The sequence below is a fragment of the Chlorocebus sabaeus genome, chromosome X, assembly GCF_047675955.1.
Source record: "Chlorocebus sabaeus isolate Y175 chromosome X, mChlSab1.0.hap1, whole genome shotgun sequence".
In the NCBI taxonomy this organism is placed as follows: domain Eukaryota; kingdom Metazoa; phylum Chordata; class Mammalia; order Primates; family Cercopithecidae; genus Chlorocebus; species Chlorocebus sabaeus.
Window position 1 is genome coordinate 50,520,185 of NC_132933.1, and position 27,914 is coordinate 50,548,098.

A 27,914-nucleotide genomic window follows, 5' to 3' on the forward strand; every position below is an offset into this window, starting at 1 on the left:
TGGATGGAGCTTGAGGCCATTATCCTAAGCAAACTACTTTCAGTTTGATGTTCTTTTGTGCCATCTTCTTTCACCTTCTATTTGGACACCGAAATAGCAGCCTCTCCTTGAGGACTAGAAAGCAGGCAGCATAGAGTAACAGAACATGAAGATGAATCTGCTGTACAACAGACTGAAATCAGGAGACCTGGGCCCTCAATAGCAGATTTGTCTTTGTGTAAAAGACCATGAGAAGTCAGCTCCCCGATCTGGCCTCATCCCTTTCACAGGAAAAAACTGACATTCTCAGGGGTTAGGGACATGAGCCTTGGAGTCAGAGTGAGTACAATATTTTGGCATACTTAATTACTGGTTTTATGATATTTAGGAAATGTTGAGTCTCCAGACAAATGAAACCCATAGGTAATTGATATATATGAAATATGCCTGCATAGAGAATAAAGTAGGAGGAACTATACAAAAAGGACACATTATCAAAAATTAATGAGTGGGGGATGGGGGGTCACACATTATTTATTTATTTATTTCTGGACTTGACTATGCTTTCCACAATTTATAAATTAGCATGGAGCTTTTTAAAAGTCAGAATTTTTGCTCATAGAAACAGTATTTGCTATAAAATAGTTCAGACATACAAAACTTATAGAATGTGAGAACTTTCTACGTACCCATGTTAACATATAAAATAGTATATAGGCAATTGATAGTCACATTGAAGTCCTCTCTGATTGCATTAGCCTCCTACCTTCGCAGAGATAATCACTATATAGAATTTGGACTTTTCATTTTTAAGGCATTACCTTATAGTTTTATTAAACAGGTACATACCTGTATGTAAAATATGATATGGTTTTGTAGCATGGTTTTTTCTCTAAATACCTGGCTACCTCATTGAAGAAGAGGAAGTAAGAAACCTGAGAACAAACATGCATTCATATCTCAACACTGGGACCTATTATATATATATGTCTCCAAGTCATGTGTATTATCTTTTAAACCTACTAAAACAGACACACCCAGGTCTCAGTTTATATGCTATAGAGAGCAGTAAAACATTCTACAGTTACTATTTTCAAACTCTTCTTTTATCTGATACGTTCAATGTCTCAGAGTTTTCCTATGGCTAACTTGCCTAAAACAATCTCAGTGTATCCTGAATGCAAGACATTTTCTCATTTGTCTGGGGCTAATTTTCTTTCTTTCTTTCTAACTGTTACTAATTTAGGCCTGTCCTGTATATCCAGAACCTGATCTAGACCATCCCGCTAAAAGAAGACAGTATTTTCTGGGAGTTAGTTTTCATGTGTTCAGACTACTGCCCACATCCCTTAGATGGCATAGGGATGCATTCCACTTAGAACTTGATTTGATATGTATTACAAGTGCTGGGCATGTGTATATTTTCCTTTTATTACTTTTAATTACACAGGGAAGGTACTTATGTAATTATACACCATAGTCAAGATGCGGAATCAACCTAAACGTTCATCAGTGGATACATAGGTAATGAAAACGTGGTATATTAATTCATATTTGTTGATTGCTCCTGGGACCCTGGGCTGAATGAGACTATGACTATACTTCCACCCCGAATCCTGCTGTGCCAGGATTCCCCTCTCCTCACCTCCTCATTCCCCATTGAAGCTGTAGGGCTGAACTCTGGATGATTTAATGAAGACCCTTCTGCTTTCCTGTCTTTGTGGCAGTCACTGCTTGGCTAACTAGGTGGGATACGCAGGCAGTAGGAAGTGAAGAATGTTAACAAAGAATGGAGAAAGCTCTTTTTAGGTAGTGTAAGTTTGAAGGAGAGGAGAGAGACCCAGAGATAGGAGATAGAGGTGGAGGGGGCAGGAGACAGAGAGGGAGGGCAGGGAAGGGGAGGGGAGGGGAGGGGAGGGGGGGAGGGGAGGAAAGGGGAGGGGAGGGGAGGGGGGAGGGGAGGAAAGGGGAGGGGAGGGGAGGGGGGAGGGGGGGAAAGGAGCAGAGGGGAGGGGAGGGGAGAGGTATCAATCCTGTGGCTAAATGTGTATTGAGGGGTCCAAGAGGAATTTTTGAAAATCTTTCATTTCTTAAAAGTTGATCAAGTTTAAAAATTAATGTGAAGGAGGCATACCATCTCAAAATTAATCTTTGAAGTTAGCGATATATTATTTTCATTCTTACTCTATTATTTCCATTTTAGAGATCATGGGATGCCTTCAGTTATATAGGTATTGAGCTTAATATATATTTAGCTATTAATAAATGAAGGAATGGACAACTGTGTGTATAGAAATGGTAGTAACTCTTGGATTTTTGTCTTTCAAGAGGCAGAAGATGGTTACAATACTGCTGTGATGTGGCTGGATAATGCATAATCTGAGGGTTACTGCCCTGGTGGCTGCGAAACAGTCTAGAATTTTCCTATTTTTTATATATGTGTGTGTGTATTTTTTTTTTTTTTGAGACAGTGCTTCACTCTGTCGCCCAGACTGGAGTGCAGTGGCCCGATCTCAGCTCACTGCAACCTCCGCCTCCCGGGTTCAAGCGATTCTCCTGCCTCAGAATCCTGAGTAGCTGCGACTACAGCAGGCACACGTCACCATGCTTGGCTACTTTTTGTATTTTTAGTATAGACGGGGTTTTGCCACATTGGCCAGGCTGGTCTCGAACTCCTGACCTCAAGTGATCTGCCCGCCTTGGCTTCCCAAGGTGGTGGGATTACAGGTGTGAGCCACCGCTTCCCGCTTTCCTATAATATATTAACATACCAAACAGTCCAGGAGCAGCCATTAAGCAAACTCTACACTTTGCTTACCTGGTGTTATCTATCACTGAGATCACCGGGTGAGTTCAAAGACATGTCTATCTTCCCAGCAGGAGGAAGTGAATTTGGGTCAGCTCAGGGACTTGATGCTGAACAGCTCTTATGAGCTTCTAATAATACCCAAGAACTAGAGAAACAGCTGTCTATAAATCTTTCAACTCAAGGTATATCACAGGGACACTTGCTTTCTCCAATTAGATTTGTATTTTTCTCAGAAGGCGAAACAGTAAGAAATGATTTTTCACACTGCCTCCTTAGCCCTGAGGCTCTGCCAACCCCTACTTCTGTGTCCCAAAGTCCCACTCTATGCCATATACTCTGGGCAGGTTTTCTCATTTATCCCTCAGGACAGCTCTGGTATGGTCAGTCACATTTCAGATAACTAAGTTCAGGCTCACAGAGCCTAAGTCACTTACCCAGATAAGTGGCAGGATTGGAACGAGGCTGATCCCATCAATCAAGCTCCCAACTCCATCCTTCCCTTCCCTATGCTGAACCCCGCCTTCCCCGCAACCTGGTCTATTCTCAGAGCTGCAACCTTGGCTCTGTCCATCAGAAGGCACATCATAACTATCTCAATTTTTGTTTTTAAATTAAAAGCAGCTTATTTTGCATACAGTAACAAGTATTACGAGTTTTTTGTGGTTGTACGGAAAATTCACACGCATATGAAAGCAGTTCCATGATCTGTTGACCCCAAATCTACACTGCATTCATTGATTTTTCACTTCCCTCCTCGGTGCAGGTTGCAGTGTCCACATTGTAGGAGGGTGGGTCCTCTTCAGACAGCAGGGCATTCACCCTCCTTCATTATCCCACTCCTACACAGGCTTCTCAGATTTCCTCCCACCTTCTCTCTGTCATTCCCTTTCCATGACACTATGGACACAGCTGCCCAGACCCTGCTCCTGTGCCCTCATCCTCTGTCATTGCCCACTGCCCTGCACTGCCCTATGGGTGCCCACCTAGGATAGCCAAGGATGTCCTGCAGTTTATTTTTTTTTCCATCTTCTTTTAAATACATCAGTATCTTTCTGACAGAATCATTCTGTACTTGGGTTCATAAGGTGGGTTGTAAGGGAGGTATTGTAGTTTTTGCCCCTTGCGGACACTTCTTTGCCAAAAAGTTTGATAATGGTGGTACCGTGGTGCCCTTTCCCGACACAAATCTGCATTGCAGCTACAACACTGCTGAATAGGAATGTGGGAAGGAGAGACTGTGGCCCAAGCCCACCCTATAAAGCTTTCTAGAAGTCTTGGTGGAAAAGTGAGCATTCCCAGTGTATAGGGGTACTGAAGGACTCCAGACAAAAATTGCTGCCTTTTACTGTGCCGAGAAGAGAGCTCTATGTGAGAGGAAGACAAAATATTTTAATTTTTATTCTTTGACCACTGGATAAATAGAGACCTATAAAAGAAAAAAGGGATCCAGGCTACTTGTTATCTTTGTAACCCTCTTTACGTCTTTATTACTATCTTTTCATGGAAATACATTTCTGTAACATTTGAAATTACAACATAATATCAATATTTTTTATGGACCCGGTGTTTCATTTATATGATATCCTAAAGTTTATTTCCACAGTAACCTAGTGGTGAAAATTTAGTTCCCTTACCATAGTTTCTATTACAGACAATGGTATATATAACACTCTTGCTCATATGCACAAATATTTCAGTAATATTTTCTTTATAAGTTTTTGAAAGAGTATCTTTAAACTCCAGACACTTAACAATTTTATATTAAGATGATGAAATCAAAATACTTTTAAATTTTTTTAATTTTTTTAATCTCAATAGGTTTTTGGGGAACAGGTGGTGTTCGTTCACATGAATAACTTCTTTAGTGGTGATATCTGAGATTGGCACACCCTTCACCCAAGCAGTGTACACTGTACCCAATGTATAGTCTTTTATCCCTCAACACTCCCCACTGTTTCCCCTGAGTCCCCAAAGACCAATGTATCATTCTTATGCCTTTGTGTCCTCATAGCTTAGCTCCCACATATGAGTGAGAACATACGATGTTTGGTTTTCCATTCCTGAGTTACTTCACTTAGAATAATAATCTCTGATTTCATCCAGGTTGCTGTGAAAGCCATTATTTCGTTTTTTTTTTTTTTTTTTTTTTTTTTTTTTTTTTTTTTTATGGCTGAGTAGTATTCATATATATCTCACATTTTCTTTATCCACTCATTGACTGATGGGCATTTGGGTTGGTTCCATATTTTTGCAATTGCAAATTGTGCTGCTATAAACATGCATGTGCAAGTATCTTTTTCGTATAATGACTTCTTTTCTTCTGGGTAGATACTCAGTAGTGGGATTGCTGCATCAAACGGGAGATCTACTTGTAGTTCTTTAAGGAATCTCCACACTGTTTTCCACAGTGGTTGTATTAGTTTACACTCCCACCAGCAGTGTAAAAATGTTCCCTTTTCACCTCATGCACTCAAACATTTATTATTTTTTGATTTTTTGATTATGGCCATTCTTGCAGTTATAAGATGGCGTTGCATTGTGGTTTTGATATGCATTTCCCTGATCACTAGTGATGTTGAGCATTTTTCCACATGCTTGCTGGCCATTTGTATATCTTCTTTTCAGAATTCCTTAGCCCACTTTTTGATGTTTTTGTTTTGTTTTGTTTTCTTGTTGATTTCTTTGTAGATTCTGGATAATAGTCCTTTGTTGTATGTATAGATTGTGAAGATTTTCTCCCACTCTGTAGGTTGTCTGTTAACTCTGCTGATTATTTCTTTTGCTGTGCAGAAGCTTTGTAGTTTAATTAAGTCCCATCTATTTATTCTTGTTTTTGTTGCATTTGCTTTTGGGTTCTTGGTCATGAAGTCTTTACCTAAGCCAATGTCTAGAAGGGTTTTTCTGATATTATCTTCTAGAATCTTTATGGTTTCAGGTGTTAGATTTAAGTCTTTGATCCATCTTTAGTTGATTTTTGTATAAGGTGAGAGATGAGAATCCAGTTTCATTCTTCTACATGTTGCTTGCCAATTATCCCAGCACCATTTGTTGAATAGGGTGTCCTTTCTCCACTTTAAGTTTCTGTTTGCTTTGTCAAAGATCAGTTGGCTGTATTTGGCTTTATTTTTGGGTTCTCTATTCTGTTCCATTGGTCTATGCGCCTATTATTTTTTGTCTTGCTGTGGCTATGTGGGCTCTCTTTTGGTTCCACATGAATTTTAGGATTGTTTTTTCTAGTTCTGTGAAAAAAAATAATGGTGGTATTTTGATGGGAATTGCATTCAATTTGTATATTGCTTTTGGCAGTATGGTCATTTCCACAATATTGATTGTACCCATCCATGGGCATGGGATGTGTTTCCCTTTGTTTGTGTCATAGATGGCTTTTATTACTGTATGGTATGTCCCTTTTATGCCGATTTTGCTGAGGGTTTTAATCATAAAGAGATGCCGGATTTTGTCGAATGCTTTTTTCTGCATCTATTGAGATGATCATGTGATTTTTGTTTTAAATCTGTGTATGTGCTGTATCACATTTATGACTTGTGTATATTAAACCATCCCTGCATGAATGGCATGAAACCCACTTGATCATGGTGGATTTTCTTTTTGATATGTTGTTGAATTTGGTTCACTAGTATTTTCTTGAGGATTTTTGCATCTATGTTCATCAGGGATACCAGTCTGTAGCTTTCTTTTTCGTTATGTCCTTCCCTGGTTTTGATATTATGGCGAAACTGGCTTCATAGAATGATTTGGGGGAGGATTCTCTCTTTTTCTATCTTTTGGAATAGTGTCAATAGGATTGGTACCAATTCTTTGAATGTCTGATAGAATTAAACTGTGAATCTGTCTGGTTCTGAACTTTTTTTTTTTTTTGTTATTGGCAATCTTTGTATTACTATTTCAATCTCATTGCTTGTTATTGGTATATTCAGAGATTCTATATCTTCCTGGTTTAATCTAGGAGGGTTGTATATTTCCAGGAATTTATCCATCTCCTGTAGGTTCTCTAGTTTATGTGCATAAAGGTGTTCATAGTAGCCTTCAATAATCTTTTGTATTTCTGTGGTATCAGTTGTAATATCTCCCATTTCATTTCTAATTGAGCTTATTTGGACCTTTTCTCTTCTTTGTTAATCTTGCTAATGGTCTATCAGTTTTATTTAGCTTTTCAAAGAACCAGCTTTTGTTTCATTTATCTTTTGTATTGTTTTTGTTTGTTTCAGTTTTATTTAGTTCTGCTCTGATCTTCATTATTTCTTTTCTTCTCCTGGGTTTGGGTTTGGACTGTTCTTGTTTTTCTAGTTCCATGAGGTATGATCTTAGATTGTCTATTTGTGCTCTTTCAGACTTTTTGATGTAGGCATTCAATGCTATGAACTATCCTCTTAGCACCGCTTTTGCTGTATCCCAGAGGTTTTGATAGGTGTGTCACTATTATCTTTCAATTCAAAGAATTTTTAAATTTCCATCTTGATTTCATTGTTGACACAACAATCATTCAGGAGCAGGTTATTTAATTTCCATGTATTTGCATGGCTTTAAGGCTTCTTTTGGAGTTGATTTCCAATTTTATTCCATTGTGGTCTGAGAGAGTACTCGATATAATTTCGATTATCTTAAATTTACTGAGACTTGTTCTGTGGCCTATCATGTGGTCTGACTCGGAGAATGTTCCATGTACTGATGGACAGAATATATATTCTGTAGTTGTTAGGTAGACTGTTCTGTAAATATCTGTTAAGTCCACTTGTTATAGGGTATAGTTTAAGTCCATTGTTTCTTTTTTGACTTTCTGTCTTGATGACCTGTCTAGTGCTGTCAGTGAAGTATTAAAGTCTCCCACTTTTACTGTGTTGCCATCTGTTTCATTTCTTAGGTCTAGTAGTAACTACTTTATAAATTGAAAGGTCCAGTGTTAGGTGCATATATATTCAGAATTGTGATATTTTCCTGTTGGACTAGTCCTTTTATCATTATATAATGTCCCTCTTTTTTAACTTCTGTTGCCTTAAAGTTTGTTTTGTCTGATGTGAGAATAGCTACTCTTGCTCACTTTTGGTGTCCATTTACATGGAATATATTTTTCTATCCCTTTACCTTAAGTTTATATGAGTCCTTATGTGTTACGTGAATCTCCTGAAGACAGCAGAAACTAGGTTGGTGAATTCTTATCCATTCTGTCATTCTGTATCTTTTAAGTGCAGCATTTAGGCTATTTACATTCAATGTTAGTATTGAGATGTGAGGTACTATTTTATTCATTGTGCTATTTGTTGCCTGTATATTTATTTATTTTGTTTGTTTGTTTTTGCATTGTGTTACTGTCATATAGGTCCTGTGAGATTTATGCTTTAGGGAGAGTCTATTTTGGTATATTTTGAGGATTTGTTTTAATATTTAGAGCTCTTTTTAGCAGTTCTTGTACTGCTGGCTTGGTAGTGGTGAATTCTCTCAGCATTTGTTTGTCTGGGAAAGACTGTACCTTTCCTTCATTTATGAAGCTTAGTTTCTCTGCATACAAAATTCGTGGCCAATAATTGTTTTGCTTAAGGAGGCTAAAAAAAGGACCCAAATTCATTCTAGCTTGTAGGGTTTCTGCTGAGAAATCTGCTGTTAATCTGATAGGTTTTCCTTTATAGATTACTTGATGCTTTTGCCTCATAGCTCTTAAGATTCTTTCCTTTGTCTTGAGTTTAGATAACTTGATGACTATATTCCTAGGCAATTATCTTTTTTTGCAATGAATTTCCCAGGTATTCTTTGAACTTCTTGTATTTGTCCAGATCTCTAGCAAGGCTGGGGAAGTTTCCTTTGATTATTCCCTCAAATATGTTTTCCGAACTTTTAGATTTCTCTTCTTCCTCAGGAACACTAATTGTTCTTAGGTTTGGACATTTAACATAGTCCCAAACTTCTTGGATGCTTTATTCATTTTTCTAAAATTCTTTTTTCTTTGTCTTTGATGGATTGGGTTAATTTGAAAGCCTTGTCTTTGAGCTCTGAAGCTCTTTCTTCTGCTTGTTTGATTCTATTGCTGAGACTTTCCAGTGCATTTTGCATTTCTCTATGTGTGCCCCTGATTTCCTGAAATTGTAATCGTTTTTTAATTTATGCTGTTTCACTGAAGAATTTTCCTTTTATATCCTATATCATGTTATTGATTTATTTAAGTTGGACTTCATCTTTCTCTGTTGCCTCTTTTATTAGCTTAATAATCAACCTTCTGAATTATTTTTCTGGCTATTCCAGGATTTCAGGTTTGGATCCATCGCTGGTGAGCTGGTGCAATCTTTTGGGGATATTAAAGAAACTTGTTTTGTCATATTATCAGAAATTTTTTTCTCGTTCTTTCTCAATTGGGCAGACTATGTCAGAGGGAAGATCTGGAATTCAAGAGCTGCTGTTCAGATTCTTTTGTCCCATGGGGTGCTCCCTTGATGTGGTGTTCTCCCCCTTCCCCTATAAATGGGGCTTCCTGAAAGCCAAACTGTCATGATTGTTTTTGCTCTTCTGGGTCTAGCTACCCAGTGGAGCTACTGGGCTCTGGGCTGGTCCTGGGGAGTGTCTGGAAAGAGTCCTGTGATGTGATCCATCTTCAGGTTTTGCAGCCAGTGGAGGTAGCAGGGGAGTGAAGTGGACTCTGTAAGGGTCCTTGGTTGTATTTTGGTTTAGTGCGCTGGTTTTGTGTTGGTTGGCCTCCAGCTAGGAGGTGGTGCTTTCAAGAGTGCATCAGCTGTGTCCTGTAGAGAGGATGCCAACTTTCCCTAGGGAGAGCTGGTTAAGTATTCAGATTTCTCAGGTGGTGGGCAGGGCCACAGAACTCCCAAGAGATTCTGACCTTGGTCTTTGGCTACCAGGGTGGCTAGAGAAAGACCACCAGGTAGAGGCAGGGATAGGCGTGGCTGAGCTCAGCCTCTCCTTGGGCGTGGCTTGCTGTGGCTGCTGTGGGGGATGGGGGTGGGATATCTGGTCCAATGGAGTTATATTCCCAGGGGGATTATGGCTGCTTCTGCTGAATCATACAGTTCGCCAGCAAGTGGGGGGAAAGTCAGCAGTCATGGGCCTCAGCCTGCTCCCACACAGCCTGCAGTCCTAAAGGCCAGTGTCACTCCCACTGTGCCCCGCAACAGCAATGAGTCTATTTCAGGGCAACCAGTGACTAGGGCTGAGAACTTGCCCCAGACCACCAGCTTCCCCGCTGACAAAGCAAGCAGACTCAGTTTTTCGGTATCTCAGGGGGCCTGCAGCAGTGATCCAGTTTCTTCAAAGGGTCTGTGAATTCTCTCAGTTATCCTGGTATGTTCCTGCAGTACTTCTTGGAGCAAAGGTTTACAGTTTGAGTCTCCATAGGCTGCTCTGTCCATCTGAGCAGGAACTTCAAGCTAGTCCTGCCTCCTATCTGCCATCTTGCCCTCGTGCATTTATCTGAAATCAAAATACTTCTAATAAAAGTATTACACTCCATATTCCAGTATGAAAGTTCCTTTCTGCCCACATTAGAAATAATGTGAATCTTTACTAATCTGATAGTCAAAAAAATCATCTCTCATCATTGTTTCAATATAACTCATTTTTGCGCTCTTCTGAAATTTCATCCTGTGGATGTGACATAATCAATTTTCACAACCCCATGTTATTCAGAGCGTTCCAATATTCCCTATTATCTACACGATGCGGATGGCATTTTTTCAGAGTCTGTGTACTGGTAGTGGGTGTAATCCAGGGCACAGTTCCCTTGGCTATTTGCTCTGGTGAGCTGAATGGGTCCCCTTGGAGTCCAACAACTATGTTGAGGGAATTGTAATATTGTGATAACAGAACCTGGTTGATGTAGGAGTGTGTGTGTGGGTATGTGTGTGTGCTGACAACCACATTTCCCTTTACTTCCTTCTGGATTCTTTGTGTCTTTGCATCTCATTTGGTTTCCCTTTCCAAATTCAAGCCCAAAAGTGAAAACAGGGAAATATGAGGATGGTAGTACTTGTAACCAGATCTTTATCAACATTCTTCACTAAGTCCTGAAGATAAACATATAAAAGGAAATGCTAGCACAAAGGGTGTGAGCCTATGTAGGCCTTGATAAGTATTGCTCTACAGACACTCAAAGTAGTGTCATTTAGACTCCCCAAGTACAGGGAGGTGAGAAAGGCTATAGAGGAATGAAGAAAGTACTGACACTGACAAGGTACTGCAGAGGAAAGGCCCTGGACTCTGCGGTGGACACACATATTGGTCATTTGTCTATTTTTGGTTTTGTTGTCTTTTTAGGTCTTAGCTATAAAATTTTTGCCTAGATCTCTCTTTCCCTTCGGCGCGCCACTGAAGATCCTGGTGTCGCCATGGGCCGCCGCCCCGCCTGTAGTTACCGGTATTGTAAGAACAAGCCGTACCCAAAGTCTCGCTTCTGCCGAGGTGTCCCTGATGCCAAGATTCGCATCTTTGACCTGGGATGGAAGAAGGCAAAAGTGGATGAGTTTCCGCTCTGTGGCCACATGGTGTCAGATGAATATGAGCAGCTGTCCTCTGAAGCCCTGGAGGCTGCCCGAATTTGTGCCAGTAAGTACATGGTAAAAAGGTGTGGCAAGGATGGCTTCCATGTCCGGGTGTGGCTCCATTCCTTCCACGTCATCCGCATCAACAAGATGTTGTCCTGTGCTGGGGCTGACAGGCTCCAAACAGGCATGCCAGGTGCTTTTGGAAAGCCCCAGGGCACTGTGGCCAGGGTTCACATTGGCCAAGTTATCATGTCCATCCGCACCAAGCTGCAGAACAAGGAGCATGTGATTGAGGCCCTGCACAGGGCCAAGTTCAAGTTTCCTGGCCGCCAGAAGATCCACATCTCAAAAAAGTGGGGCTTCACCAAGTTCAATGCTGATGAATTTGAAGACATGGTGGCTGAAAAGTGGCTCATCCCAGATGGCTGTGGGGTCAAGTACATCCCCAATTGTGGTCCTCTGAACAAATGGCGGGCCCTGCACTCATGAGGGCTTCCAATATGCTGCCCCCACTTAATACTCACCAATAAACTCTACTTCCTGTCCAGAAAAAAAAAAAAATTTTTGCCTAGATCAATGTACTTAAGTGTTTACTCCAGGTTTCTGTCTAGTGCTCTTATAGTTTCCGATCTTACATTTAAGTCTTTAATCGATCTTGAGTTGATTTCTGTGTAAGATGAGAGACAGAGGTGCAGTTTCATTCTTTTGCATATGCATATCCAATTTTCCCAATACCATTTATTGAGGAGGATGTCCTTTCCCCAACGTATGTTCTTGGTGCCTTTGTTGAAAATCAGTTTTGTGTGTAAACATGTGGATTTATTTCTGCGTTCTCTATTCTGTTCCATTGGTCTTTGTGTCTGTTTTCATACCAATACCATATAGTAATGAAAACATGATTACTATAGCCTTGTAATATACTTTGAAGTCAAGTAGTGTGATGCCTCTGGCTCTGTTCTTTTTGGTCTGGATTGGTTTGGTTATCTGGGTTCCTTTGAGGTTGCACATCAATTTTAGGATTGTTTTTTCTATTTCTGTGAAAAATGTCATTGGTACTTTGATAAGGATTGCACTGAATCTGCAGATTACTTTTGGCAGTATGGTCACTTTAATTATATTAATTCTTCCAGTCCATGAGCATAGAATATCTTTCCATTTGCTTGTGTCTTCTTCAGTTTCTTTCATCAGTGTTTTGTAGTTTTCCTTGTAGAGGTCTTTCACCTACTTGGTTAAATTTATTCCTAGGTTATTTTTGGTAGCTATTTCAAGTAGGCATGCCTTTTTAATTTCTTTCTCAGCTATTTCATCATCAGCTATTTCATCAATGGTGCATATAAACACTACCGATTTTTGTATATTGAGGTTCTATCCTACAACTTTATTGTATTTATCAAATTTGAGAGGGTTTTGATGGAGCCATTAGGTTTTTCTAGATACAAAATTATATCATTTGCAAAGAGGAACAAATGCAAAGATATCCGACTTGGATATCTGTTATTTCTCTTGTCTGATTGCTCTGGCTAGGTCTTCCAGTACTATGTTGAATAGTAGTGATGAAGGTGAAAAAACAAGATCCTTGTCTTGTTCCAGTTCTTAGATGAAATGGTTTCAGCTTTTCTCCATTCATTATGATAGCTGTGAGTTTATCATATATGGTTTTTATTATTTTGAGGTATGTTCTTTCGATGCCTAGTTTCTTGAGAGTTTTTATCATGAAGGGATGATGAATTTTATCAAATGCTTTCTATGGATTGGTTGAGATGATCATACGGTTTTTGTACTTCATTCTGTTGATGTAATTACTGTATTATGTTTGTTGATTTGCATATGTTGAACCATTTTTGCATCCCTGGTATAAATCCCACTTGTTCTTGGCATATTATCTTTTGATGTGCTGTTGGATTCAGGTTGCTACTATTTTGCTAAGAACTTCTGCATCTATTTTCATCAGGGTTATTGGCCTGTAGTTTTCTTTTTTGTTGAGTCCTTGTCTGGTTTTTAATATCATAATAATGCTGCTCTCATAAAATGAGTTAGGGAGAATTCCCACCTCTTCAATGTTTTTTCAGCAGTTTGAATATAACTTGCGTTAGTTCTTCTTTGAAGGTTTGATAGAATTCATAAGAGAAACCACCCAGGCCTGGGCTTTTCTCTGTTGGAAGATTTTTATTACTGATTCAATCTCATTACTTATTGTGGTCTGTTCAGGTTTTCTATTTCTTCCTGATTCAATCTTGGTAGGTTGCATACGTCCAGGAATTTATTTCCTCTAGGCTTTCCAATTTGGTGGTATATAATTGTTTATAATAGTCTCTGAATGATTATTTGTATTTCCATGTTATCAGTTGTAGTATCTCCTTTTCCATTTCTGATGTTTATTTGTGTCTTCTCTCTTTTTTTTTCTTGGTTAGTCTAGCTGGCGGTTTATCAATTTTTTATCTTTTCAGAAATCCAACTCTTTGTTTCATTAAAACTTTGTATATTTTTAGTTTCTATTTTGTTTAGTTTGGCTCTGACTTTTACTGTTTCCTTCCTTCTACTCATTTGGGATTTGGTTTGTTTTTCCTTATTTAGTTCCTTGAGGTGTACAGTTAGATTGATTATTTGGAATCTTTTGCCTTTTTTGATGAAGGCATCTATTGCTGTAAATTTTTCTCTTAGCACTGCTTTTGCTGTAGCTCATAGATTTTGATATGCTGTGTTTCCATTTTCATTTGTTTCAAGTAACTTTTTGATTTCCTCCATAATTTTTTTTCTTGACTCAGTGGTCATTCTGGAGCATGCTGTTTCTTTAATTTCCACATATTTGTACAGTTTCCCAGGTTCCTCTTGTTACTGATTTCTACTTTTGTTCCGTTTTTGTCTGAGAACATACTTGATATGATTTTGATTTTTAAAATTTATTGAGACTTGTTTTGTGTCCTTCTACTTAACTACTTCTTACACCATTAAATAGAATACAGTAATAGCTATTTCAAATTAATGAACATAATACACATTATTTTTGTCAATCTGTTCAAAAGTATATTGTCTAAATATTCATCAAAATACTTTTATTCCTGAATACCAAATTTCAAATATACAAAAGCACATTTATGAATTGTAATTAATCTTCACCTCTCACTAGCTCAACTCCTACCTCCTGACCCAAAATGTCTGTTGTCCATAGAATGGTGCACACATTCCAGACATGTTTCTGTGGATGCGGTACACATGACCATGTCCACCTACATGTGCATATAATCTTTGCCAAAAAGTGTGATCACATTAATCATCTCCTTCTGCAACCTGTCATTTCCATTTAATATTCTTCTGAGGATTTATATTAGCATCTTATTAGTTCTTACAGTTTTAACATAATCAACAAGTTCTTGTTCATGTCTATATCTATTGGAATTGTATGTCAAAATTAGTTGCCAACTGCTTTGTTACTGAGCTTGCCCTATAAATTGTGGATGCTAATCTAACATCTGAGATGTAGTTTGAAAATGTTTCCCCATTATTTTATAGAAATTCTTAGTGTTATTTTCATTTAGAAGGTGTTTTCAACTTCAATAATATGAATAAGATATATACAGATTGTAATTTAAAAAGAAATACAGGTGAAGAACACCTTAGGGCGTGTGTACTGTCGGCCTTGAGAAAAACACGAGCATTGAGAGTCCTGGAGATATCAAGACAAAAATGGAAAAATACTTTAAGTAATTCTAGAGTTAGCTGCTGATCTGGAGAGAAAAGAGTTTTCTCCCCGATTTACATAAACTTTCCCAAAGTACCATAATATGACCATAATAATGGTCAAAGTGATAGGTACCTTGAATAGCAGTTAAGATTAAAGGAGATGAAATATAAAGTGCATTTGCTTACAGTAGTTTAGTGTATGTTAATTTCCTTCTCTCAAGCTCCCCTGTCCCAAGGCCAATACTTGAGCTTCTGCCTGAGCCCACTCACCACTTTGAGGAGCAACCAACTCGTGTGGCCCTACACCCAGGTCTCCTGGCATAAATGGCGGGATTTAATCTTCTCTATCTTCTTCATCACCCAGAGGGGTTGTGTAGTGAGGATGCATTGGTCCACAATAGCAGAGGGGTGGAATCTGACCATTTCTCAAGCCCTGGAAGCTCATCTTCTAAAAGGGAGGCTACTCAGGGCTGTCTATGGATGATGAGGGATGGAACCTCATTCCAATCCTACCACCTATCTGGAGAAACTTCGGCTCTGAAAGCCTGAGTTTGGCCATCTATGAAATGGGATTGACCATACCATCCTTACAGTGCTGTCCTGAGGGGTAAATGAGAAAACCTGTCCAGAGTATATGGCATAGAGTGGGACTTCAATGGCATTTAAATGTTGGGACACAGCACTAGGGGATGGCTGAGCCTCAGGGCTAAGGAGACATTATGAAAAATCATTTCTCATTGTTTCTCTTTAAGAGAAAACAGGTATCTAGTTGAAGAAAGCAAATGTCCCTGTGATATGCCTTGAGTTCAAAGATTTGTAGACAGTTGTTTCTGTACTTCCTGGGCATTATCAGAAGCTCATAAGAGCTGTTCAACATCATGCCCCCGAGCTGACCCAAATCCAGCTCCCCATGCTGGAAAAACAGGCATATCTTTGAATTCACCTGTTGAGCTCAGAAATCGGTAATACCAGGGTAGCAAAAAGTTGTGTTTGCCTAATGGCTGTTCCTGGACTGGTCAGTATAGTTTTGGGCTCTTTAGTTTTTGGTTTTTTTTTAAGGAAAAATTTGGACCCATACCGCAGTCACCAGTGCAGAGTCTTCGGATCATGCAGTACTCAGCCACATCACTTCAGGTTTTCGGTCATCTGCTGCTTCCCTTAGAGACAAAAATCCAATAATTACTAGCAAGTCTTTGACACGTGATATAGTTTGGCTGTGTCCCTACCCAAATATCACCTTGAATTGTAATAATCCCCACATGTCAAGTGCAGGGCCAGGTGGAGATAATTGAATCATAAGGGCAGTTTATACCACACTGTTCTCATAGTAGTGAATAAGTCTCACGAGATCTGATGGTTTTATAAATGGGAGTTTCCCTGCAGAAGCTCCCTTGCCTGCCACCATGTAAGATGTGTTTTTGCCTTCTGCTATGATTGTGGGGCTTCCCCAGCCATGTGGAACTGTGAGTCAATTAAACCTCTTTCCTTTATAAATTACCTAGTCTCCGTTATGTCTTTATTAGCAGCATGAGAACAGACTAATATAACACACAATTGTCCAGTTTTTAATTAGCTAACAACTAAATATTTACAGAGCCCAGAATTCATGCTATTCCATTGCAGGTACCTCATGAACTCTAAAGTCGAATTAACTGGGTAAGAAAGGAAATTAATATATGGGTGACTTCATTGTTTAAATCTGAGATGAGATGGTTCTTCTCATTAATTTTTAAACTTGATCGGGTTTCAAAAAATTGATGATTTTCAAAAATCCCTCCTTGGACCTCTCATCACCTATTCAACCACATGATAGAGATACCACTCCTGTCCCTCTCCCCCTCTCTCTCTCTGGCGCTCGCTCTCTGTCTGTCTGTCTGTCTGTCTCTCTGTGTGTGTGTGTGTGTGTGTGTACGTGTATGTGTCCTCCCCCATTGGATTCTCTCTTCTCCTTCAAATTCAAAGTTCCACAAAGAGTTTTAAACATTCCTTGTTAATACTCTCCACTTTTGACTGACTCTTTATCCCATTACACTATGGATTCTGTCCCCAGGATCATCAATTAACACATACGAATTAAAACTCTTTTGAGGCCGGGTGCGGTGGCTCACGCTTGTAATCCCAGCACTTTGGGAGGCCGAGATGGGCGGATCACGAGGTCAGGAGATCAAGACCATCCTGGCTAACATGGAGAAATCCCATCTCTACTAAAAATACAAATAATTAGCCGGGCATGGTGGCAGGCGCCTGTAGTCCCAGCTACTCGGGAGGCTGAGGCAGGAGAATGGCATGAACCCAGGAAGTGGAGCTTGCAGTGAGCCAAGATGGTGCCACTGAGCTCCAACCTGGGCGACAGAGTGAGACTCTGTCTCAAAAAAAAAAGAAAAGAAAAACAAACAAACAAACAACAAAAAAACTCTTTTGAAATACTTTCCTTGTGCAATCAAAAATAACAAATGGAAAGTACAATATACTCATACTGAGCAATTGTGATACAAAATCAGATCAAGCTCTAAATGATATGCATCCCTGAACTAATCAATGGATTTGGGTAGTAGCCTGGACATATGAAAATCAACTCAGGGAATCACTGTCTTCTTTCACCAGCATGACCCAGTTTAGATTCCAGATAGACAGGGTAAGCCTACATGAATTACAGTTTGGATTAAAGATAGAAAATTAGGTCTGGGCAAATGGAAGGTATTTCATGTCAGGAAACACTGAGACATTATTTTAGGCTAGTTAGCTTCAGGGAAGCGCCAAGATTTTGAATTCATCAGGGAATAAAGAGGTTTGAAAAATGGTATCTGCAGATTTTGTTGGAGCTCCCCACAGCATATAAACTGAGAAAATGGTTGTGTCTGCTTCAGTGAGTCTGAGAGACAGTATAAATGACAAATAGGCATATATGGTAGGTCCCTCTATTAAGATGTGAATGTGTGTTTGTTCTCCTCATGTTTCTTCCTTTCTCCTATTTCATGAGGTAGCCAGGTATTTAGGGATGAAACCACGTCAGAAAACGATATCATATTTCACTTACAGATATATGCATATGTAATAAAAGTATAGAAAAATGTCTTAAAAATGTAAAACCTAAATTCTACATTGTGGTCACCCGTGGGAAAGATGGCAGCTGAGGTAATAAGAGAAGACTTTAAAGTGTGTTTGACTCACCTATGAAGGTTTTATATGTTGACATGAGTATGTAGAAGTCTGTTGTATTCTATAATTTTTTGTGTTACTTTAAGATTTCATAATAACCACTATTTCTCTGAGACTTAATTCTGATTTTAAAAAGATCCATACCAATTAAGAAATTCAGGGAAATATAATCAAGTCCAGATATATAATTAATCAATAACCCCATCACTGGTTAATTTTTAAACTTTTTTTTGTATTAATGCTCATTTCATTCTCTATGCATGCATATTTAATGTTTGTATACTAAATATGGGTTTCATTAATTTGAAGACTCAACATTTGCTAAAGATCATGAAAGCAGTTATTAAATGTACACACATTTTCTACCTGATCTATCTGACTCCAAAGCCCACATCCCTAACCACTGGGTATACAAGGAAAGATCTGGTACTTAGGACCCAGGTCTCCTGGTTTCAGTCTGTTTTATAGCAGACTCATCTTCATGCTCTGTCATTCGGTGCTGTCTCCTTTCCAGAGCTTAATGAAAAGCTGCTATTCCAATGTCCAAATGGAAGGTAAAAGAAGGTAGCAAGAAAGGATATCAAATAAAATGTAATGAGGGGATGATTTTCCTTCTCCTCTACTGCATTATCAGGTTACCTGTGCTACAAAGAAGAGACAGCAAAGCCCGTCGTCCCTCCCTCTCTCTCTCTCTTTCCCCCTCCCTCCCTACCTTCCTCCCTTCCTCTCTTTCTTTTTTCAGGGTCTTGCTTTGTTGCCCAGGCTGAGTGCAGAGAGAAAATAAATCAAAGTGTGGAGACACTGTGACCCTGTAAAAAGAGTGTTCTGGTGAAGAATGTGACTTCAGGAGGAAGCATAAACCCACTGCCAGATGGGAGCCTATGGGACCTGGGGTTAGAGAAAAACTAAAGTAAGTGTAAGATTAACCTGGGTTAATTTTATGGCTATGTTTTTTTCGGAAATATTTCTTAAGTAACATATTTTAGAAGCCACATTTTTATCATAAATGTATTCCACACTTGTCTTTGCAAAAGGTTAATATTGAGTCAAGTGCAGAATTTAAAAACTATTAATACCCAGTGTTAAAGCAAACTAAATATGACCTGAGAAGGACTCCGTACTTCTATATTTGAGTCCTTGTGGATGAACTGTAACCTAGCTTAATAGGCAAAATTGAAAACATAACTTAGGAGTATGTGCCTGTAACAATAGCTAACTCTTGGCCAATCCCAGCGGCCATACTTCAACCATTTGTGTACTGCGGAGTGTTCAAACTGGGTTTAAACAAGGCAAACACCAAGCTATAATCAATCCAGCCATTCTGTACCTCACTTCCAATTTCTGTACATCATTTCCCTTTATTGGTCTATAAATCTTTTTCCACCATATGGCTGTGCTAGAGTCTCCATGAATCTGCTGTGATTCTGGGGGCTGACCAATTCACGAATTGTTCATTGCTCAAAGTCCTGTAAATTTAATTTGGCTGAAGTTTTTCTTTTATCATCAGTATTCCTATCCTTATTGAAATTTACATCATGCTACTTTGTTTTTTTATACATGTATATAAGCAAATGTAATGGATACACATACATTACATTTTATATAATGGTTATACTATATATGGAGCTTGGTATTCTGGGTTTTTATTTTCATTTCTACTTTTATTTGAACTTTTATACAAAGTACTAATATGTGGATGAATCATTCTGATTAAATTACAAGATATATAATCTAACTTTGCCTTTTAATGAACCAGCTGACCCAACCCCAATTTTCAAACAATGCATCTGATTGGAAATGCCATATCTACATTGCATATTAAATGTAATATATATATATATGGGTCTGTTCATGAGCTTTCTACAGACATCCTTTAATCTGTATGTCAAAGACTCCATCAGTTACAAAAGCAAAGTTTCATGGAACATTGCAATACCTGACAGTGTAATCCTGATTCCTATCATTCACCCTTTGGATGAATGGTGCAATAATAAAACAAAATAAACAATAATAAAAATGCCAGCAATTGTAGGATACATGATAGATAAATTATTTGCTCTAGATTATGCAACCATCAAGTGATAGTTCCCAGAGTCAAATCCAAGTCCTTCTCACCCCAAAGCCCACACAGCTAACCACTGTTCCTATAATAAATGTCCTTCTGTGGTAGACTAGAGGCCGACAAAAGAACAAGACTCACTCCAGGTCCCGTGGTCACTTTACAGGTCTGGCAACTAGGATACAGGTTCAATGACCCCCATCTTCTGTCCAGCTATTGTTCTTTGCTCTTCTTTAATATTCCTTCTTTCTGGGGCTCAATAAATTCATTCACCATGTCACACTAGGATGAAAATAGGAGATCAGAAAGCACATGGAATCAAAAGACTAACGAGATACAACCAACATTCACTGCTTGTCACCATGTTTCCAGATCCTCTCGTTTCAAATCTTTTATTTTATGCAGCACAGATGTATTCTTCTAGGGCCAGCAATCTCTAAGAATGTACCCCCAAAGATACAATTAAAAAAGACAAAAGGCATAAACACAAGGCAATTCATGGTAGAACAATTTGTAACAGGACAAGACTAGAAATGAGACAGATGTCCATCAATAAGGAATTGATAGAATAATCTAAGGTACATCTACATCCCAGAGTTCTATGGAGGTAAAACAAGCAATGAGAACTCCCCCTTCTACTCCTTTGTAATGATTTTCGGCATATATTGTTAACTGAAGAAAGGTGCAGAAAAATGTGTTGAGTCACTGCTGTCCAATATAGTAGACATTGTCCACATGTGGCCATTTACATTTAAGTTGATTAAACGTACATGAAACTAAAAGTTCAGTTCCATTCAACACGTTTCAGGTGTTCAACCGCCACAGTTGCCATTAGCTATTGTATTGAACAATGTAGACAGTGTATTTCATCTCTATAGAAATTAAAATGATTTTTCTGTTATTCCCACATACAGCTTTCTATTCAGCATATGAAGAGGCTGGAACATCTAGTCGACTTCTGTATCCCTTTAACCTGGAATGCCTCCTTTTTCAACCCAGAGTTTCAGAATGCTCTATAGGGTATGCATGGGCCACAGCCCCTCCCTCCCACCTTCCTGCTCACCGATGTCCAAGCTGTAGTTCAAGCTTCTGTCATGAGGGGGGCGCCATTGTACCACCATTATAGAACTCTTCTGCAAAGATGTGTCTGCAAGGAGCAAAAAATACAATACTTCCCTTAAACCACAGCTTATGAGCCTAAGTGCAGAATGATTCATTCTAATTCTGTCAAAAAAAAAAAGAACAACTGGTAAGTGTAAAAGAAGACTGCAAATACATATATGGTGGGGCATCCATAGGATGAAACACCAGGTAGGTCTAACACTCCTTGGCTGTTGCTGGAAGACAGAATCTTAATGGATCGTATCAGGGCAGGTGAGAGGTGACTGAGAGAGGATGAGGGCAAAAGGGGCAGGTCTGGGAGGCTGTGCTTATAGTGTCCTGGAGAGGGGATGAGTGGGAGGTGGTGGTAGAAGGTCCAGGAAGCCTGTACAGGGGTGGATGGAGAGTGAACGAATGCCCTGCTGTCTGGAAGGGACCCTCCTACAGTGTGGAAACCTCGACCTACACTGAGAAGGGAAGAGATGAATCAGTGAATGTGATGTAGATTTGGGGTCGACAGCAAATGGAACTGTTTTAATATACACACAAATACTCCAAACAGAACTGGTATTTCAGTGAACAAACCATGTTATAACATCTGTTACTCTTTGTTAGATGTACTCCTTTTCCTTAAAAAAGAACAAAAGTGAAGATGGCTGTGATGTCTCCTAGTGGCCAGAGCCAGGATTGCAACTCTGAGAGTTGACTGGTGAGTTCAGCAGGGGAAAGGGAGGGATGGAGGTTGGGAGGTTGATTAATGGGCTCAGCCAGTTTTCTGGAATTTTTGACGTACCTACAGAAATCCCTCTGTATCCATCATTTTTCTGGGTTATAAAAAAGTATGTTTTCTGGGATATCTAAATTTGAGATTGGAAGTACAGTGTCCGTCTGAACTGGGGATAATGCTGCAACTGTGAACTGTATTTGAGGTGGTAGAGCTAGAGGAGCTAGAACATACACACATACACACACCCTCATGTGTGAGTCAATTCATTTTTAAAAAATCTATATTATTTCCCTAGGAAATTGAATAAATGAATGCCTAAAGTAAGGAATATATGTGTACCATACTCTTGTCGATATGTTCACAGCATATTTTTTAATATTTTATCAAAATACTTTTTCCTGAATATAAAATGTAAAACAACATATAAAAACACATATATGAATTGAAATTAACCTGTATCTCTCACTGGAGCAGCTCCTAACTCCTGACCCCTAGGTGTCTGCTGTCCATAGAATGGTGCATACTGTGAAATGTGTCTCCACAGGTGAGATGCACACAAATATGTTCACCTACACACACACACACACACACACACACACACACACACACACACACACAGACTGTTCCAAAGGTTGAATCACATCCTTATCTTCTTTTGCAACATATTTTTTCCACTATTCTTCTCAGGATTTATATTTACATCTTATTAGTTTCTGTGGTTTTGGCATAGTTCATGGGTTTATTGTTAATGTATCTAATTATTTGACTTCTCCACTGAAATTATTTGCCTAAGTTCTTTGTTAGTGTGCTTCACAAAGCATGAATTCTAACCCAGTATCTCAGCTCTAGTTTGCACAGATTTTTCCAGAGTTTTTACGCTATTCTTAGGTTTAATTGAGAATTTTTCAATTTAAATTATCTTCTGACTTAAAACCACATGGATCACAATTTTTTAAAAAAATGTTAAACTGCCTTGGAACATGTAATGGCAGTGCCCAAGGAGATTAGATCATTCCGAGCCCAGGAAGCACAGAGACAAACTGGAGAAAACTTTAGAATAATTCAGAATTACCTGCTAATCGAGACACAACAAAGGTATTTCCCTGATGTACAGAAACTTGTCTAAAGTACCCTGATCTGAATAACGGACATAATTCAGTGGGTATTCTTGTAGGTAACTTGAATAGCTGTTGAGATTAAAGGAGATGAAATATAGAGTGCATTTGCCTAAAGGAGTTGTGATGGTTAACACTGAGTGTCAAGTTGATTGGATTGAAGGATACAAAGTATTAATCCCAGGTGTGTCTGTGTGGGTGCTTCCAAAAGACATTAACATTTGAGTCAGTGGGCTGGGAAAGGCAGATCCACTCTTAATCTGGTGGGCACAATCTAATCAGCTTCCAGTGAATATAAAGCAGGCAGAAAAATGTGAAAAAGAGAGGCTGGTCTAGCCTCCCAGCCTACATCTTTCTCCCGTGCTGGATGCTTCCTGCCCTCGAACATCGGACTCAAAGTTCTTCAGTTTTGGGACACGAACTGACTCTCCTTGTTCCTCAGCTTGCAGATGGCCTATTGTGGGACCTTGTGACTGTGTAAGTTAATACTTAATAAACTCTCTCTCTCATATATATGCGCTCACCTGTCTCAAGGCCAACTCTTGAGCTTCTGCCTGAGCCCACTCACCACTTCAGGCATCAATCAGCCAACTCATGTGTCCCTACACACAGGTCTGTTGGCACAAAGAATGGGATCTCACCTCTGTCATCTTCACCCAGAAAAGTTGTTGAGTAAAGACTCATGGGGTCACAATAGCAGGGGGGTGGAATCTCACCATTTCTCAAGCCCAGAAACCCATCTTCTAAAAGGGAGGCTCCTCAGGGTCCTCTAGGGAGGGTGAGGGATGGAATTTCATTCAAATCCTGCCACTTACCTGAAGAGGTGACTTAGGTAAGAGCCTGAGCTTAGTCATCTTTTAAATGGGACTGACCATACCATCCTTACATAGCTGCCTGATGGGTACATGAGGAAACCTCTTCAGAGTATATGGCATGGGGTGGGACTTAAATGGCCTTTAAATGGGACATAGTATTAGGGGCTGGCAGAGCCTCAGTGCTAAGGCAGGCATTGTGAAAAATCATTTCTCATTGCTCCCCCTTATGAGAATACAGACATCTAGTTGAAGAAAGCAAATGTTCCTGTGATATGCCTTGAGTTCAAAGTTTTGTAGACAGTAGTTTCTCGACTTCGTGAGTGTTATCAGAAACTCATAAGAGCTGTCTAACATCATGCTTCTGAGATGACCCAAATTTAGTTCCCCACACTGGGAAGACAGGAATGTCTTTGAACTTACCTGTTGAGCTCAGAGACAGCACCAGGGATGCAAGGTATGGTGTTTGCCCAGTGGCTGCTCCTGGACTACTTGGTATGTTAATACATTTATTGGTATATTCTAGATCTGTCCCAAAATCACCAGTGCAGGGGTTTTGAGATCGTGCATTAACCAGCCACATTGCGTCAGAATTTCAGCCATCTGCTGCCTCCCTGAGAGACAAAAATCCAAGAGTTACTAGCATTTCTTCACACACAATGTCTATTCTTTCATTAGGTAATAACTAAATATGTATTGAGCTCAAAACCCATTCTATTCCATTGGAGGTGTCTCATGAGCTCTAATGTGATATAAAAGCATAAGGGAAATAAACACGTGGGCAACTTCAAGGGTTCATTCTGAGATAGCTTTTTTTCACATTAGCTTTTAACTTCGTCAGGTTTCAAGAAATTGAATATTTTAAAAAAATCTCTCCTTGGACCCCCTCATCACCCATTCAGCTACAGGATACATATCTCCCTGTCTCTGTCTCTCCCTCCCTTATCTTTCTTCTCCTTCATATTCAAAGTACCAAAAAGAGTTTTCTACATGCTCTGTTAACATTTTTCACTTCCCACTCATCATCCTACTGCCCTATGCCTTCTGTCTCTGGGATTGCAATGAACATTCTCTCCAAAGTCATAATCCACCCATTTCTTACTAGGTCCAGGTTTCGTATAAATACACTAACATAGGGCATATTACTTTTAATGAGCTCCTACAGTATGTATGATTGCAAACTGCTTCTTTCACCTAACAACAGAGCTTTCATAGTTTCCCAGGCTCTAGAGCATGATGCACTGGACATAAGTCCAAGCTGTCCTGCTCCCTAACTGTTCAGTCTTAGGCAAAGTCCTTAAACTCTCTGTCCCTTAGTTTTCCATCTGTAAAACTGAATTTTGCAATAGTATTTAACTCATAAGTGTGTTCTAGGTACTGAATGATCCAACACATTAAAAGCATATAGTACCTATGATATGTTGGCACTTTTAAATACTTTTCACATACCTTACTGGTATTTGTATCCCTGTAGCCATGAAAAAAAATTAGGGTATCAACCAATGTTTATTCATAATCAACGACATTTGGGGTATGATGTTTGTACATGTAATAGTTTCCTAGGGTCACCGTAACAAATTATCACAAACTTTGCATATTTAAACAACAGAAATTTATTATCCCATGATTCAGATGTACAAAATCAAAGTCTGAAGTACAAAATCAAGGTGTAGGCAGGACTGCACTGCCTCCAAAGCCTTTAGGGGAGAATCCTTTCTTAGCTCTTCCAGCTTCTTGTGGCTCCTGTTTTATTTGGTCTGAGGTGGCGTAACTCAATCTCTGCCTCAGTCTTCACATGGCCTTCTTCCCTGCATGTGTCAAATCTCCCTCTGCTTTCTTTTATATAGACACCAGTCATTGGAGTTAGGCATCAACCTACATTCAGGATATTCCCTTCTGGGAGATCTTTCACTTCATTATGTCTACACAGACCCTATTTCCAAATAAAGTTTGGGTGGATTAGGATTGGGACATGTTTTGAGGGGGACAAAATTCTACCCACTACAGTTAAATAAGCAAGTTACACCACTAAATGTAAGATAAAGTATCTTCTGTACGTACATGGACTGGCTGATCCCTGAGAGGTTGAACTAGACCAAGCTATAGCCCTTTGGAAAGGGAACCTGGATGGTAGTCTATTAACAGGTACACAACTACTATATAAAGGGTATTTTATATTTCATCTCATTTTGATTTCAACAATTCTATCCAGTACAAATAATTATGCCCATTAGTTGGATCAGGGAGCACAAATGAAAAGACTGATAACTTGATCTAGGGAAACTACCTTATAAACTATTGTTCCAGGATTCTAAACCTAGAATTATTCAAAACGTTTTTTCCCTTCTGTCCCATCAGCTGACATTTGATATAACTTAAAGCATTTTTTTTTTTTTTTTTTTAAGAGATGGAGTCTCGCTCTGTCACCCAGGCTGGAGTGCAGTGGCTTATTGTAGCCTCCTCCTCCTGGGTTCAAACGATTCTCCTGCCTCAGCCTCCTGAGTAGCTGGGACTACAGGCGTGCACCACCAAGTCCAGATAATTTTTTGTATTTTTAGTAGAGATGGGGTTTCCTGATGTTGGCCAGGCTGGTCTCAAACTCCTGACCTCAAGTGATCCACCCATGTCGGCCTCCCAAAGTGCTGGGATTACAGGTGTGAGCCACTGCACCTGGCCTTAAAGCATTATTATTTAGTTGAGTCGTTCTTTTGAAAACAATGTGCTAAAGTGCTTTTTACATAGTAAAAAATTATAAAGTATAGAATTGTATTTGCATAGCTAAAATAGAAAACAAGAAGAAATAAAAAATTTGGGAGAAATTATTTCTAACCCATATTCAATCATGTTTTATATCCTACAAATATGAAATATTCATGAACAAGAGAAGTAAGCCAATCATATCAAGAGACAATATATAAATCTTAGAAAAATGATATAAATTCCAACACTTGGGAACACACCAAAACAAATAAAATATATGAAACAGAATCATATTTAGTCAACCAGTTAAGTCATAAATTATAATGTAGTGCATGGATTTATGTAAAATAATTTATATAGACAGATTAACATGGATTTAAAGGTATGTGTGTCAATAAAAGTTAGTATACTATATGCAGAGAAAAACATCTGAAGAGTGGATACTAATAAATTAAGAGAAACTATCTTTGTATATGGAGAAGGAGAAGATGTGACAGATGGACAATATTTTTAATATGTAATATACATTTTGATTATATTTGATAAATCTTAAACAATGAAAATAATTAACTGATAATGTGACAAAGTTATTAAGATTCTGTTCTGTAAATCAGAAAAATCTGTGACCTAGTCACAAAATTATAGTGTAGAAATGCATTAAGAATCATGTTCATATGCTGTGTGAAAATAGTACATTAAAAATTATATTTTGTAAATCAGTGTGTGCACATTGTAGAGAGATAGAGGATTCTTTTATTTTATAAATGTGCAATTCTCTGGTGTTTTAAATTTAGAAACTTTATTGTACAAAACGTGGAAAATAAAAAGTTGTGAAATTACAAATACGATGCTCATATATTCATTGCTTTAGAAACATGTTCACAGTATACTGTTTTATACATAAGACAAGTAGCTCAAAACTATTTGATGGTGTGTTTATATGTTTCAGTGTGGGTGTCTGCATGTTGCTTGTATCTCAGTCTTCTTCACAACAATTACACACACACAAACTCTTGCAGCTTTCTATTCAGTTCGCAGATGGAGAGTAAAGGATAAGGTCACCCTTGTGTTGGTTTCATCCTTGGTTCTCCTCATGAGTAAGGGACTACATGTTTACTTTCTCTTTTAGCCCTTCACTACATCAGAGTTGTGGATTTCTGGTTTTGTGCTTGTCTTTTCCCTAGGATAGAAGTCCCTCCAATTTGGTCTTCTAGCTGACATGAAGTTTCTGCTTTATGCAAGACTGCCTCTCCCATTTGAGGGATGTGGAC

The 27,914-nt window shown here is 38.9% G+C and overlaps 2 protein-coding genes across 9 annotated transcripts in view; one reads left to right on the forward strand and one right to left on the reverse strand.

Annotated features, from left to right (window-relative positions):
* The window catches only part of LOC103232380 (ras-related protein Rab-40A-like), a 186,544-nt gene that overhangs the window by 79,559 nt on the left and 79,071 nt on the right, over positions 1-27,914 (reverse strand). For all 8 annotated transcript variants that reach the window (XR_012091932.1, XR_012091927.1, XR_012091929.1 and 5 more), the window contains exons 5-8: positions 24,367-24,557; positions 21,252-21,335; positions 20,330-20,470; positions 16,049-16,127 (exon numbers count right to left, since the gene is read on the reverse strand). The gene's annotated coding sequence lies outside the window, so the exon portion shown is untranslated. The remainder of the gene's footprint in view (positions 1-16,048; positions 16,128-20,329; positions 20,471-21,251; positions 21,336-24,366; positions 24,558-27,914) is intronic.
* LOC103232382 (large ribosomal subunit protein uL16-like) lies at positions 6,662-11,828 on the forward strand. The gene has a single exon (XM_073013504.1). The coding sequence runs from the start codon at positions 11,134-11,136 to the stop codon at positions 11,776-11,778; it is 645 nt and encodes a 214-aa protein (XP_072869605.1). The 5' UTR covers positions 6,662-11,133; the 3' UTR covers positions 11,779-11,828.